Raw genomic sequence first — 15,105 nt, 5'->3', positions numbered from 1 at the left:
TCCTCTTGATTTCAGGCAGCAAACATCCTCTTGGCACACAGCACAGAAGATCAGCAGCATTGACGACATTTAAAGCCCTCTACCCCTTCACTGCCAGAAACGATGATGAGCTCTCCTTTGAAAGCGATGACCTAATTGAGGTCAGTTTGACAGAAGAAATATAGTTTTTTTTTTTTGTAAGTGCATTGGTTAAAGGGTGTGGTACAGTGCTTGCAGGAGAGGTGTGTCTTCAGCTGCTCCTTGAATGATGTATGGTCTCAGCAGTTCGGGTGGAGGTTCCTTTGAAACTGCTTGATGTTCACAGCATAAGAGTTAAAGTTTGTTCAGCAGGATTTGTGTTTGTTTAGGTGGATGAGAGCTTAGAGCGAGAGCAGGGCTGGCTGTACGGCAGTCGGCAAGGGAAGATGGGCTGGTTCCCTGAGAGCTATGTGGAGAAGCAGGCCAAATCTGAGGCTCCGGTCGTGGCCAAACAAGCCCTGAAGCCACAGGTCTCCATTTCTGTCAGGTGCGGTCTCCAATCTGAATACCTCGCCTAATTTACTGTACACCTGTAGCACAATAATTTCTACAGACTTTTCACAATGTACACTCACAGACAAAGTGCGTGTGCCTACAGAACCATCACAGAAAACATTCACAGCTACAAACTGCATGTCTTTCATATGAAAGAGGCAAAATTCATTTGTTGTACAAGACCTGTTCACACCAAGTCTGAAAGTATAAAATATTACCAAACAATTTTTCACAAAGCCATATTTTTGCTATTTTGATTAAAATAATGGAAGCCAAAAAAAAAAAAAAACTAATTAAAAAACCATCAGTTTAAATAAGGACTTTGTGTGAAATATTTCATAGAGATGCACTGTTTAATTTCAAAGTCTTGATGAGCATGACAGTAGAACATGTGGAATTTTCTAAAACACCTTCTTCACCAGTAAACTGAGTGACGGACAGAGTGGATCACGGCTGAACTCCGCTTTCACCCCAACCCATGCCACAGGCTCTGCCTCTTCCAACCATGGACAGGTATGCAGGATTCCTTGAGAATTACCACATAGTGTTTATGTAAGGTACAACTTCCTTGTGGAATGCAATGACATTTGCTGCGTGTTTTCAGGTGGTGGGGAATGTGCAAGCTCAGGCTCTGTGCTCTTGGACTGCAAAGACGGACAGCCATCTGAACTTCTCCAAAAATGATGTGATCACAGTTCTGGAGCAGCAGGAGAACTGGTGGCTGGGAGAACTCAGTGGGGTTAAGGGGTGGTTCCCCAAAACCTATGTTACAGTGCTGAGCGGCAGTGACGCACAAGCAGAGTAAATACACACACCATTCTAAAGTGGTTGTGATGTTGCTACTTTTTTTTTATGTAATAGATGGGTGTGTAGCTGTGAGTGTTACGTGTACTTTGTCTGTGGAAAGTGTCAATGTGAATGTTGTTTTCAAACTTTGCATAATAAAACTCACCAGTGTCCTGAGGTGTCAGTCTTCCTGCAAAGACACTAATTCAGATGTTTTTCGCTTTCACTGTTTGACACTGAAACACTATTTGATAATCTTGTTTGGTTCTTGATGTGTTTTTTTTCTTTCTTTTTTTTCTTTCATAGTTCTACTGATGGATCTGATTCAGCAGATGGGTCCAACTATGAAGGTAAGAATTTTTTTCCCCAAAAGAATAGCATTCATTTGAAATTGAAATCTTTTGTAAAATTATAAATGTCTTTTCTGTTATTTTTGAGCAATTTAATGCATCTTTGCTGAAAAATATTAATTTATTTAAATAAAAATAAATAAATAAAAATCACTGACCCCAAACGGTGGTGTATGTGTGCAGTGTGAGAGAGCGCGTGTATATTCAAGTCTAGTGTGTTTTGTGTCTGTTATGTCCACATTCACAGGCATATTATATATATGGACATCAGCATTGTCCTTCAGTCCTGAGTTTCTGTGAACCATGTTTGTATGTTGATCCCGTCATCAGAATACGTGGCGCTGTACACTTACGAGAGCCCCGAGCCTGGAGACCTGACCTTCACTGAGGGAGACACCGTCCTGGTATCAGAGAGAGAAGGGGAGTGGTGGAGAGGCAGCATTGGAGACAGATCAGGAGTCTTCCCCTCCAATTACGTCAAGCCAAAGGAGACTGATGTAATTTAATATTAATATTCAGGGATACTGGCATTTATACATGTTGTTTGTTGTGATATAACTTTTATTTTATTTTCTCATTAGACTTCTAGTCTCTCTGGTAAACCTGGAATGCTGCTGAAGAAACCAGGTGAGTAACAGTGTAACGTTCTATGACAGCATTAAAATCATAGTAATTCATTTATAGTGATCATCTAAACCTATAGCATGCTATTTTGTTTGTAGAAGTGGCCCAGGTGACCACTGCACACACTGCTGCGGGAGCAGAGCAGTTAAATCTTTCTCCAGGCCAGCTCATCCTCATCCTCACCAAGAACCCCTCCGGCTGGTGGCTCGGGGAACTGCAGGTGAGTGAGCTGTTTATGCACAAAGACTTTAAATTAGTAATTTTCCACACTTTTGAAATCCACTTACGTTAATCAAGGTACTAAAATCGCAGTTTAAGTCATTTTATAGACATCTAAAATGTATTTCCATGATATGTCCCCGACTTTTTTTTCCATGTATTTTGCAAACAAAATAATAAAAAAATGACTGATAGATAGCTGAAAATTGTCTCTCTGTCTCTTCAGGCCAGGGGGAAGAAGCGTCAGAAGGGCTGGTTCCCTGCTTCGCATGTCAAGCTCCTGGGCTCAAACAGCGGCAAATCTACACCTGCATCTGCTGCTAGTGAGAAACAGCACAAATTTCCAGGGTTGATTTATTTCTCTGTGTATCTCTCCTTATAGCTCTCTCTGTCCTTCCTCTCTCTAGTCGGCCAAGTCATCGCCATATACGACTACACCGCAGCGAATGAGGACGAGCTAAGCTTCTCGAAGTGTCAAATTATCAATGTGCTGGACAAAAGCGATCCTGACTGGTGGAAAGGAGAACTCAATGGGGTCACAGGCTTGATTCCTACCAACTATGTGAAATTGACCACCTCAGAATCTGACCCCAGTCAGCAGTGTAAGTAGAGACCCATAAACAGACTTAACTTTGGTTCTGTTTTTGAATTATTATGCAAGCTTTTGATTGCCTTTACGTTTCTTTTGAAAGTTAACTTGGGTTCAGATTATTTAAAAAATATATATTGTTGCTTTTTTTTGCTGCTTGTATTGTATTTATGACAGTGTATTACAGTTTTATTTTATTTTTATTACAATGACATTTTTAACCACTTAATAATTTAGTGTAATTATCAATACCTAGTGTTATTTTATGGTGCCTTTTTGGTTCATTTTATTTTTGGGGGTTATAGTAGAAAGTATTTTTTCCAGTCATTTACAGGTGGACATGTAGTATCTAATGTTAGATTTTTCTTTTCCCTTCTCCAAAATTAGCTACATTCATTTGTCACACATTCTTTTCCCCTTTTTTCTTCTCATTTGTGTCCTCCTCTGTAGGGTGGTAACACCTTTACCTCCCTTCGCCCATGAGAGACCCACTATCCCCCTCTCACAGTGGAGGTGGTCCTGCTGAAACCACCATTTACTCACCCAGTCACCCTCCTTTACCCTCTCCTTACCCATCTCATTTGTTTAAACTAAAACAAGGCTTCTCATTCAATTGACTGGTAGTCTGGACCGATCCTAACCTATTAGTAGAGGGATAGTGAGTCTTTCTGTGGTGTTCATTTTTTGAATTTTCTAAAATTTTAATTTGCTTTCAAGTTTCTTATGTGTGGCAGCTTAATTTATAAGATGGGACTTCACAGTCAAACTGTTGCACCTCAGTCATTTTAAGGGATGCTACATTTTTAAGGGATGTTACAGTGTCGAACTGCCTCTGTATGTCATCACAATCAAACTTATGTTACACTTTGCATACATTTTCTGGTTATTATACATCTTTTAACTTGGTATTATTGATCTCTGGCTATTGAAGGCACTTTGACATTTTAAAGAACAAAGAACTGTCACTTTTTTGAGGCAGTTTCACCTCGAATTTTTAGATGGTTTCCACACTTTTTCTTCAATTTTATTTGTATTTAGTTTGTTTGAAATCAATGTAAAAACTAAGACAACTTGTATTACTGTCTGTGATGTATTTAGTGGTATAGATTATAGTTATGCTGCTGCTGCTGCTGCTGCTATTTTAAGCACAATGCTTTTGCCTTAGGTGGTATTGTTACATATTTACTGCGTTTTATGCCTTGTTTGTGCATGAATCGCTTCTGTATAAACAGATTTGTTAATATTATACAGGAAGCTATGCAAGTAGTGGTAAAACTGTGGACGAATGTTTGCCTTAATATCATTTTATTGGATGTTGTTAATAATCATTCAAATATCTCAAATACTTTGGGTTTTGTACTTATTTGATTTGAAGAAATCTAGACATTAAAGTCTTTTGAAAAGAAATAAACGTCGTCCCTTTTAATTTTTGTAATATGAGAGTTCAGTGCCAATGTAAAAAAAAAAAAACATACTTCCAGATACACATTTAAAAAACAAAACAAAAACAACATAGCCCATAAATATTCCAACTTGTACCATCTATAGTAAAATATAGACATGTATTGATCTTATTTTTTTTATCATTATTAATAGTTAATTAAAAAATTATAAAAAAAGAAATGTTAAAAAAAATTAAGTTAATGTCACCATGAAATCAAAATAGAAAATTTATGGAATATTGCACTGTTTATTATAAATTATTTTTCCGTGCACATTATTATTATTATTACGATTATTATTTAGTTCATGTGCCCTCCATAATCTTTAATCAAAATAACTTGCAAAATAATGCAATATCTCTTCTCTTCTCCTCTCTGATGACGCGAGGGCAGGACAACCTGTCACTCACATGAGATCACAGCAATAGCAAACCACAACCATTCAATGATCCAATCAATGGAAAAATTAAGTCCTGCCCTACATTTTTCTTTCTTGTTCGAGAAGCCATTTCACTCAGATATGTCACAATAGGGAAGAAATGACTAACGCAACTTCCATTTTGTGTAGACTTGAATGATCAACAAATTAAAAGTTTTGAGGAAACATGAAAGAAACTGGCTATATCATCTCATATGAAACCCCCTCCATGTATTTCTGGGGACTTACTGGCAGAATTAATCTTGCTAATCTTCACTGCCATCTAGTTATGATTATCCTGCTGTTGTATTATGGGTGTAAACAGAATGAATAATCCTGCATGCTTGCAATATTCATCACAGTAAATGAGCAGGTTTACTAAGAACAGCTCAAGAAAATGAGTGATCATTCAGGGGGTAAACTGCTGTTTTTGCGGCTATGGGATGTGAATGATGAAGACACCATGGATGGTCAAACGGACAGACCACCAGCAGGTAAGGATTCACTCGGGAGCAGTTTGGAGTGTCATTAATACACTGCGACTGACATTATTCTTCTTGGTTTTGAGTGTGTTTGGAGTAAGACTGTTGAAGGATCTCATGGAGCCTCCCAATTTGTGTGTGTTTTGTTGTGTTTATGGGCTTCAAGTGTCTGGGTGAGTTCACCTGTACGGTTTTCTTGTAGGGTGTGCTGACCAGACCACTTGGGATTCAACGAGCCCGCAGGAGAGGAAACGGCAAGGTTACATCCATGAGCTCATTGAAACTGAAGAGAAATACATAGAAGACCTACAGCTGGTCCTAGAGGTACATAATCACAATCATCTATTTTACATTCACATTTTATCCAAAGCATCTTTGAAATGTAAAAAAAAAAACAATTTACCAAAAAGGCACCGACAGTTTTAGTTTGTGCCGCAATATCAAAAAGAGTTAACCAAAATGATCCAAAGCTTTATTTAACAAATATATGAATTATTTTTAAAAATATATAATTTGATCATTTATTTAGTATATTTTTTAAGGAAAATCTATACTTATTTATTTATTTTATTTATTAATTAGATTAATATGAATAATATTAAGCATTTTCTGCAGTTCATTGTCTTTCATTATGACTTATGATTTTTTAAGTAAAAAAAAACAAGTAGTGTAATAATAAGTATAATAATTAATAATAGTGTTATAAAAAGGTATTATACAAGAATTAGGTTTATTAAATAATTATTTTAAATGATTTAATAAGAATTATTTAAATACATTACTTTTTATGACTGCAAAAGCACTCAACAGTGCTTTTTTGTGTCATATTTGATTTAAATTGTTTTTTTGTTGTTTTTTTGGATGATAAAATTATATTTACTTCCTTGTTCTTACTTCCTTGTCTCTTTTAAGGTCTTCCACAAGCCCATGTCTGAATCAGGCCGTCTCACTGAGGCTGAAATGAACATGATATTTGTCAACTGGAGGGAGCTTATCCAGTGCAGCTCCAAGATGCACAAGTATGTGAGGTTAACTTGAAAATATTTTTCTTCTTCCTGTGTGCAAGCGTATCATGCATGATGTGTGTATTGGCAGGGCCCTGAAGGCAAGGAAAGATTCTGGAGGAGACAAAATGCCTGTTCACATGATCGGGGACATCTTGGCCTCTGAGCTGTCACACATGCAGGCCTACATCCGCTTCTGCAGCTGCCAGCTGAATGGTGCCGCGCTGCTGCAACAGAGAACCGACCAGGAGCCAGACTTCAAAACTTTCCTTAAGGTAGCCACACATACTTCACTTGCAACAGCTAAAAAGACAAATGTTAAAATACACATTAAATATCCTGAAAAGCTTCATTTAAAAACTGAATTTAGATTTCCCAGAGGTTATTTTCCAACTTAATAAAACCTCAATTTGAGTTTTTGGTTAAAAAATGTACCTAGTTAATCTCACTATTTAATATTTTTTTCAGAAAATTGCAACAGACTACCGTTGTAAAGGAATGCCTTTGTCCAGCTTTTTACTCAAACCTATGCAACGAATCACTCGCTACCCTCTCCATATTAAAAATGTGAGTACTGTGAAAATAACGTTTTATTTTTCTACATCTCTCATATTAGATATTGATAGTGAAAGCAAATTAATAGTTTGTTTTTAACCAATACGTGTGTGTATCTGTGTGTCCAGATGTTGGAAAGTACTCCAGAGACTCATGTGGACCATATTCAGCTGCTAGAGGCTTTGGAGAAGGCAGAGCTGCTGTGCTCTCAGGTGAACGAGGGCGTCAGGGAGAAGGAGAACTCCGACAGGCTGGAGTGGATCCAATCCCATGTGCAGTGTGAAGGCATCATAGAGGTCAGAAAGCACGCCGTTTAGTCATGTGACATTTGAAATGGTTTCTATACCATCTTTTTTCTGATACAAGAAGTCGCAAGATCGATCATAGGCTGCCGTCTGAATATACACTACCGTTCAAAAGTTTGGGGTCGTTAAGATTTTTTTATGTTTTTGAGGATGTCTCTAATGCTCAGCAAGGCTGATTTTCTTTGTACAGTACAAAAAGTAATATTGTGAAATATTACTACTATTTAAAATAACTGTTTTCTGTTTTAGTATGTTTTAAAATGTAATTTATTCCTCTGATGCAAAGATGAACTTTCAGGAGCCGTTACTCCGGTCTTCAGTGTCACATGATGCGTCAGAAATAATTATAATATGCTGATTTGGTGCTCAAGAAACGCTTATTATTTTTTATCTATGTTGAAAACAGTTCTGCTACTTAATATTTAAGTATAGTATTAAATAAATAAAATTAAAGTATTAAATAAAATAGAATTTTTGTAACATTGTAAATCTCTTTACCCTCACTTTTAATCATTTTATATCATCCTTTCTGAATAAATTATTTCTTTGAAAAGATAATAATAATCTTACTGACCCCAGACCTTTGAATGGTAAAATATTCTGAGGGCTGATTGGCTGAAAGACTTTGCCTTAGAATTTTCATTTAAAATGCTTTGAAGGTAGAAGTAGATTTCTTACTTTTCTGTTATGTCACTTGTCTAGAATCTGACCTTCAACTCTCTAACCAACTGCCTGGGTCCTCGTAAATTGCTGCACAGCGGGAAGGTGTTTAAGACCAAGAGCAATAAGGAGTTACACGCCTTTCTGTTCAACGACTTTCTGCTGTTTACTCAAGCTGTCAGGCAGTTCACTTCCTCAGGAACGGACAAGCTCTTCAGCCCCAAATCCAACACCCAGTACAAGATGTATAAGGCGGTAGGGTTCCACTCCTCCCTATAGAGTAGTATTCTTTTTATTGTCACACTCTGCGACCCACTCAAAGCGGACTTGTGACCCACTTTTGGGTTGCAACCCACCATTTGAGAAACACTGGTTTAATGTGTATATTTGTGTTCCCAGCCTGTGTTCCTCAATGAAGTTCTGGTGAAGCTTCCGTCAGATCCGTCCAGTGATGAGCCCGTCTTCCACATTTCCCACATAGATCGCGTGTACACACTGAAGACCGAGAACATTAACGAGAGGTCAGTTTCAGCGATCACTCTTTTTATCAGCCTTATCAGCAAGCCACTATTTACTGCATACATGGGATGTTTTATGAACCGTTCATGGAATGTTGTTATCGGCACACTGTACGAGAAGTGGGGGGAAAAACAACCACCTATCTCGCTACTGAAATTACACTGCAAGAGTAACTGACAGAATTTTAATGCAAATTATTGGATATGCTTCTAGGAAACTGTACATGCATATATAGTTTTCATTATGTCACAAAATGTTTAACATCTGCCCAATATCCTGCTAGGACTGCATGGGTTCAGAAGATCAAAACAGCATCAGAAGGATTCCTTGAGACGGAGAAGAAAAAACGGGAAAAGGCCTATCAGTGTAAAAACAATTTTTGAGAACATTAAATATGACTACTCGCTTACTACTTACACAACCGTCCAAACGTTTGGGTAAAGTTATGTGTTTTAAGGAAATATATACTAGCAAATGATGCAATAAATTGATCAAAAGTGACAGTAAAGACAATAAAATCAGCGTATTAGGAGGATTTCTGTTGAAAAGTAATGGCTTTGCCTTCAGAAGAATAAATTACATTTTAAGATATAATCAAATAGAAATGTTCTTTTAAATGATATTATTTTTGTCACAATATTACTGTTTTTTTACTGTGTTTTTGATCAAATAAATGCAACCGTGGTGAGCATGAGACTTCTTTCAAAAACACTAAAGAAACCTCACTGACCTCAAATCTTTGAACGGTAGTGTATGTCATGGTCTTTAAAATGTAAACAATAATTACTACAGGTTGCCCAAGTTCATGTTTTTATACTTTTTTACAGCTCGATCAATGAAGGCAAGTGGAATTGGCCGCCTGCTTGTCACCATCTTGGAGGCAACGGAGCTAAAATCCTCCAAACCAAATGGTGATTTCATTAAAAAAAATGCAATATCTTCCCAATAAATGCATTAATGTTCCATAACATCTTATATTATATTAATAATTTTTGTATTTGTGTTTTTTTTTTTTAGGAAAGAGTAATTCATATTGTGAAGTGACCATGGGTTCTCAAGGCTTCACTTCCCGAACCATCAATGACACTTCCAACCCCAAGTGGAACTTCAATTGTCAGTTTCACATTAAAGATCTATATCAAGATGTCCTTTGCATTACGATATACGAGAGGGAGCAATTTTTACCAGATGGTCAGTATAAAAATAGCAAGTATAAGTAAATTTAATTATTCTTAAACATCTCTCTTAATATTTTAACATGTATAATTACACTTCCATTTTTCTTTCTCCCTCTATAGATTTCTTAGGTCGCACTGAGGTTCCTGTAGCCACTATTAAGAAAGAGCTTGAGAATAAAGGTCCGTCCACCAGGAGGCTGCTGCTTCACGAAGTTCCCACTGGAGAGGTTTGGGTTCGGCTTGACCTGCAGCTGTTTGACCACAAAGCCCCCAAATGATGAGCGAAAATAACCCTTCAAAATGACATTTCAAGCACAGCGTCTCACCACTAACTCGAAATCTTCAAGACTGACCTTTGCCTTAAGATGTTCTCTACTTCTGTGGAACGTACTAATGAATATGTCATGATGGGGAAGACAAGTTACCCTTCACAACTTTGCCAAGTTTTGCTTTTTATCAAGTGACATAGGAATGAATAGGAAAATTTGGGATTTTTTTTTGTTGGTTTATTTGTTTTATTGCCTAAATAATAATTTACCACTGGATGCAGAGATATCTCAGGACCTATATTTTGCTTCAAATATACTGTCTTTTATTGCTGTATTGAAAGCTATATTTGTTATAATCGTAATTTGCCTAGATATAAAGTTAATGAGAATTTTTTTTTTAAACTTGAATTTTCTCATCAGGAACACTTAACCAAGTGGTGTTGTTTTAATTCATTATCTGTCTGCCTTACCTGCCAATTCCTCCATTTAACTTCACCGTTATAGAATTAATTTGCACCAGAAAATGTATCCTCTTTAAAATCTTATAACAGCTTATTTGTCTGTGTAACAAAAAGGAACTTATTTTGCAGAGCTTACTAGTTTTAATTTACGAAGGTACAAATGAGGTGATTAACAAGGGATGATTGGTTAAAGTTCTAATAACTGTTGATTTTTGTGTGCTTGACTGAGTTTTATTTATGTTAATTTATGCGTCTTGGACTATCTGCACATTTTACGCTGCCCAGTATATCTGGATTGCCATAAAGCATTCAGATTAGGTCTTAATATTGTATATTTTTGCTGAGTTGAAGTAGTATGAATGTTCACTCAAAAGACTGAGTCACTGAGTTTGCCTTTTAGGTTTATTTGTTTTAGTTTTAAATATACATGTAATAAAGTTTGTTGAATATTCTGCAAATGTTCTTTGTTTTGTTTTGTTTTTTCACTTTTTTCCTTTCTCTCTCTTTCTAGGTTTTGTTCTTCATTGTAGCCAAGTATTCGTTTTGGAGGGGAAAAGCTCTAGTGTTGTATTGTACGAAAGGCCTCTAAGCACAAATATGCAAACATTTTTTTTTTTAAATCAGGTTTCAGATGCAAATAAAAATAATTTAAAAAATGTTGTAAAGAATACTGGGTGATGTTGTGTTCAAAACAGATTAAATATTTTATCAACTTTAAAGCAACACCAAAGCACTTTTCCTCTTCGGTCCCCCTACAGGTTGGAAGCGGAATTGTCCATTACTGCTGTCGTAAATAATTTAGCCTACCGCAGCCTACCGTCGCACGCACGCTATTAGTTTATCCAGCACTGGCTTTTGAAATAACGATGTCCACAGACAAGGTAGAGTATGTTGCATGATTTTATTAAAGTATGATGTATTGCGACATCAGAAACGGCTATTATTTATATAGGCTCCACCTGTCGGGTATAGTAACGCTTGCCGTAAAGCAAGTCAAATTTGTAGTTTTTTTGTCTTTCTCGAACTACAGATCAGCAACCCTATCCAAGGTGATTGCATTGTGCGGTTATAGCCGATAGAGGGTCGCAACTCGCAAAGCGAATGCAGAAGTGCAATTCACCCTGTTATGAGTTGATGAACTACTGAAACGATTTTGGAAACATTATTTTAAGGTACAAAATAATCTTTGGTGTTGCTTCAAGAGCATTTAGGTTTTTTTTTTTTTTTTTTTTTACTTTATAAAATACATATTCAAACGCCCACTCATGAATATTAATTAGGGACCGCGAATGTTTCTTGGTAACCTTGGAGCCTCAGTCAGACGGTTGTTTAGGGCGACCTAACCTGAGTTTTCGACATCTAACAACATTTTGAGTACTGTTGAAGTAATTTGAATATGAACCCATTTCCAAAGTTATTAGAAGAGGGTCTCATTAACACGAAACATGTAGAGGGTGCAGTGATATTTGTGGCTAAAACAGGCGACGTAACGGCTGCGTCCAATTTTACAGTAAGTTTACTTTAAGTCTGGGCATTCCTTACAGATAAACACGTTATTTTAAGTTTTATCTATTATATTTGTTCAGGACAAATTGGCCATTTAGTTGAATCAGTTTAATGTCTTCAAACAGGTCTATCCAGAACAAACACAGATGTTGATAGACTCGTTCAAACACTTGGATGTAACGAGGCAGAGAGGACTCAACTTCAGGAACAAGTTCTACACCTGCGTGCGTGCTGACAAACACTCGATATATACAAAATGTGTAAGTAACACACTATACTCTATATGTTTAATTAAACCTGCTCAAAATATACAAAACAAGTACATTTAAAATAACACATTTTTGTTTGTTGCTGTCTCCGGACAGTAACAACTCCAGTTTCACAATTATTTACTTTACAACCCTCAAAAAAACATAAAAGTAACTTTAATTTGGAAATTAAAAAGAGGTAATGTATAATTTAAAAAAAATTAATATCTTGAAGGTAGGGTAGGCAAAAATAATATATATTAATACTTTTTGTTAAACTGGTTAAAAGTCTATTCACATCCTGATTGCAATCAATAATAGAAGTGGTCTAAATATTAAAACATATCTTCTGTGGAAGTCTCAGGACCAAAAAATGTTCGTCCAATCATTGCATTCGGTCTGAATACTATGTCCTGTCAACATGTATTTCCATACCTCCGCCTATACCTCTGCTCACGCAGACATCACGTCATCAGCGCCTGCTATGCAGAGTTGTAGACAAGACCATCCCGAATGCCACAAACAGTTGCCTTTTACAGTTCCTCCTGAGGCTATGTCTACATTAAACCGGATACATTTGAAAATGGTGTTTTTATTTCAAAACATCAGCGTTTCCAAGCGTTTTCCAAAAGTTTCTCATCCACACTAAAATGTCGGAAAATGCTCAATTCACCTTACTGCGCATGCGTAAAACCTCATAAAAGCTCAGTGAGTGAGATGATACAGACGGAACAAGACAATCAAATTCTCATGTTATTTTTCTGGCAGGATCATTTTATTTAGCAAAATATCTCACCATTCACTGATTCGTCCAGGTCGCACTCAGTCAACATGTTTGGTCTAAAAAAACGCAACTGCTCTCATGTTTTGCCGCAGGACAGCAATTGCGAGTAAATTTGTGATATGAAGAGGGTACAAAGTAACATATCTTTAGCGACAGCGTTAAAGTGAATAGCACATTACAGGCACAATAGCGGTATAAACACAGATCTATCGGTTCAATATGCGTCACATGATTAAACATGCGGTATTGTTTTCAAATGCCTCAGTTTTCACAGTCCATGCTACAACGCGAAAACAGCGTTTTAAAATCTTGTTTTAACGCAAGCTTATACTGCGTTCACGCCATGTTGTCAGCAAAATTAAGAGTCCTCAGACTTCTCACTCATGTCTTTTAGAGGAGGCATGGCTTTTGGGAGCGCTCTGAAGAAAGGGTGGAATCTGATGCTTTCAAAGCTAGCTTGCTATTGCTAGCTTCTCCGAAATTACCTACCCTACCTTTAATAAATCCAGAGAAAAAACAAAACATGCATATGTTATTGACCCTTAAGTGCAGATGAATTGTATATAACCACATCATCACTTTTTCATTCACTGATTTTTCTTGATTGTCTTTGTTTAGGAAGGACATGGCCTGATATTGGTGAGAACTGCGCTGTATGTGATTGTTGCCACGTACTCACAGAGCATGTATCCAAGTATCTGTGTGGAAGCAGTTGAGAAACTAGGTAAGCTAAAATTCCAACCAAAAGTTCAAGTAACTTTTCTGCTTTGGTTGAATGTTTTTGATCATAGTTTCTGTATGTATTTTAGCCAAGTATCTGAGTGAAAAGGGAAAATGAAGCTCATCGTATCAGATCTGAAGAGGTGAAGAAGCTGTTCAGTGTGATTGTAGTAGTACTGACGAGAATCTATAAACTGTACTCAATCCGTTAGCTACAGGAACACCAAGGTAGGTTTTAGTACTGCTTAGACAAACAAGGAAGCTTTTTTTTTTATTCATGTAGTGGGATTTTAATTTACATATTGAGATTTGGCATCTTAAAATATACACACAACAGTAGTTTTACATCTCAACACTGAACGTAATGACACACAAACTCAACTGCCACAACTTAGGCAACAAGATCTTTCACAGAAAGAATATAAAACTCCATAGCGAGAAAAAAACAAACAATATTAAATGAATGTTATGGCTGTTACCATTCATATGAGCAGAAAACATGGGATGGGAACCATAGTCTTATATTATTCAGCTATTTTTTGTTTAGAATAAGAAATCTCAGTGAACTGAATTTAAATATTGTAAGACAGGTAGAGAGCAGAAACAATCTACAATTTTTGACCTGATCATTCACAGTGTTGAAGTTTGTAGCAGTCATCTGTCATTATAATAAGTCTGTATCGCATTGCATTTTCATGTTGCACACATCTATATCATATAATCTTATTTTCTTTGCAGAACAATAACACATGATTTACGTTAAAATACACAGTTCTTTTAAACCAGTCCCTAAAGCCCCTTCATCATTCATGCATCACATCAGTGCTTATTTAATGTGCTCCTTGATAACCTTGGTAAACCACCGATTATCCATTCACTTAAGTTAAATAAAAGTTGGAGCAACAACTAGCGGGAGCTTGTTGTTCTTTTTCATATTACACAAAACCTTATTCTTTCACTAGAGACATGTAATATATTCTATTATTCAGTGCTTTTTCATAACACACAATCCATTTCATCCTTTAATAAGAAAGAAACAATACATACCATTGGGTAGAGGTGTTGGTGTTGGTAGAATATAAAGATGATTACAAAAAATAAAATAAAATTAACACAATAAGTTAATAGGATGCACCATGAATCTGGATATTTCGTATTCTTAATTGTTGAAATAAGCGTTAAAAAAATCACTTGACTAAAATGTTTTTTTTTTTCCTCAGGTGTGTAATTATATTTTATGAAAATGATTAATATGTATTAAATAAGATATTAATAGGGAGGTATTAATACAGGTAGGAAATACTTCATGACCTGAGAGTTTTTTGCATTGATGTTTGCTTTTGTGTAGTTTTGTTTTTCTTTAACATGCAAACAGGTATGACGTATGACAAAATACATTTTTGCATGATTCATTTCTGCTGGTCAGAGATATGTACTTTAAATAAAATACACACAAATAATAAGGAATGCAAA

At 36.2% G+C, this 15,105-nt stretch overlaps 2 protein-coding genes across 4 annotated transcripts in view; both read left to right on the top strand.

Moving 5' to 3' along the window:
• Positions 1-10,832, top strand: part of itsn2b (intersectin 2b) — a 28,799-nt gene extending 17,967 nt beyond the window's left edge. For 2 of the 3 annotated variants that reach the window (XM_084096674.1, XM_084096675.1), the window contains exons 19-39: positions 16-140; positions 348-505; positions 936-1,026; positions 1,118-1,314; positions 1,606-1,649; positions 1,980-2,146; positions 2,231-2,276; positions 2,372-2,493; positions 2,719-2,815; positions 2,900-3,094; positions 5,626-5,747; positions 6,336-6,442; positions 6,519-6,702; positions 6,896-6,994; positions 7,111-7,278; positions 7,990-8,202; positions 8,347-8,468; positions 8,750-8,832; positions 9,294-9,377; positions 9,484-9,657; positions 9,765-10,832. In XM_084096674.1, coding sequence (XP_083952800.1) covers positions 16-140; positions 348-505; positions 936-1,026; positions 1,118-1,314; positions 1,606-1,649; positions 1,980-2,146; positions 2,231-2,276; positions 2,372-2,493; positions 2,719-2,815; positions 2,900-3,094; positions 5,626-5,747; positions 6,336-6,442; positions 6,519-6,702; positions 6,896-6,994; positions 7,111-7,278; positions 7,990-8,202; positions 8,347-8,468; positions 8,750-8,832; positions 9,294-9,377; positions 9,484-9,657; positions 9,765-9,922 — 2,756 coding nt within the window. In that variant the 3' untranslated portion in view covers positions 9,923-10,832. The remainder of the gene's footprint in view (positions 1-15; positions 141-347; positions 506-935; positions 1,027-1,117; positions 1,315-1,605; positions 1,650-1,979; positions 2,147-2,230; positions 2,277-2,371; positions 2,494-2,718; positions 2,816-2,899; positions 3,095-5,625; positions 5,748-6,335; positions 6,443-6,518; positions 6,703-6,895; positions 6,995-7,110; positions 7,279-7,989; positions 8,203-8,346; positions 8,469-8,749; positions 8,833-9,293; positions 9,378-9,483; positions 9,658-9,764) is intronic. The other variant, XM_084096676.1, reaches the window with a different exon arrangement.
• Positions 10,833-11,689: 857 nt separating this feature from the next.
• On the top strand, positions 11,690-14,724 carry pfn4 (profilin family member 4). Its single transcript, XM_084096405.1, has 4 exons — positions 11,690-11,884; positions 12,006-12,140; positions 13,531-13,636; positions 13,722-14,724. The coding sequence occupies exons 1-4, from the start codon at positions 11,771-11,773 to the stop codon at positions 13,748-13,750; spliced, it is 384 nt and encodes a 127-aa protein (XP_083952531.1). The 5' UTR covers positions 11,690-11,770; the 3' UTR covers positions 13,751-14,724.
• Positions 14,725-15,105: the final 381 nt, after the last annotated feature.

The sequence above is a fragment of the Abramis brama genome (genome assembly GCF_963993115.1).
Source record: "Abramis brama genome assembly, chromosome: 21".
NCBI lineage: Eukaryota > Metazoa > Chordata > Actinopteri > Cypriniformes > Leuciscidae > Abramis > Abramis brama.
This window is presented reverse-complemented; position numbering and strand designations above follow the sequence as displayed.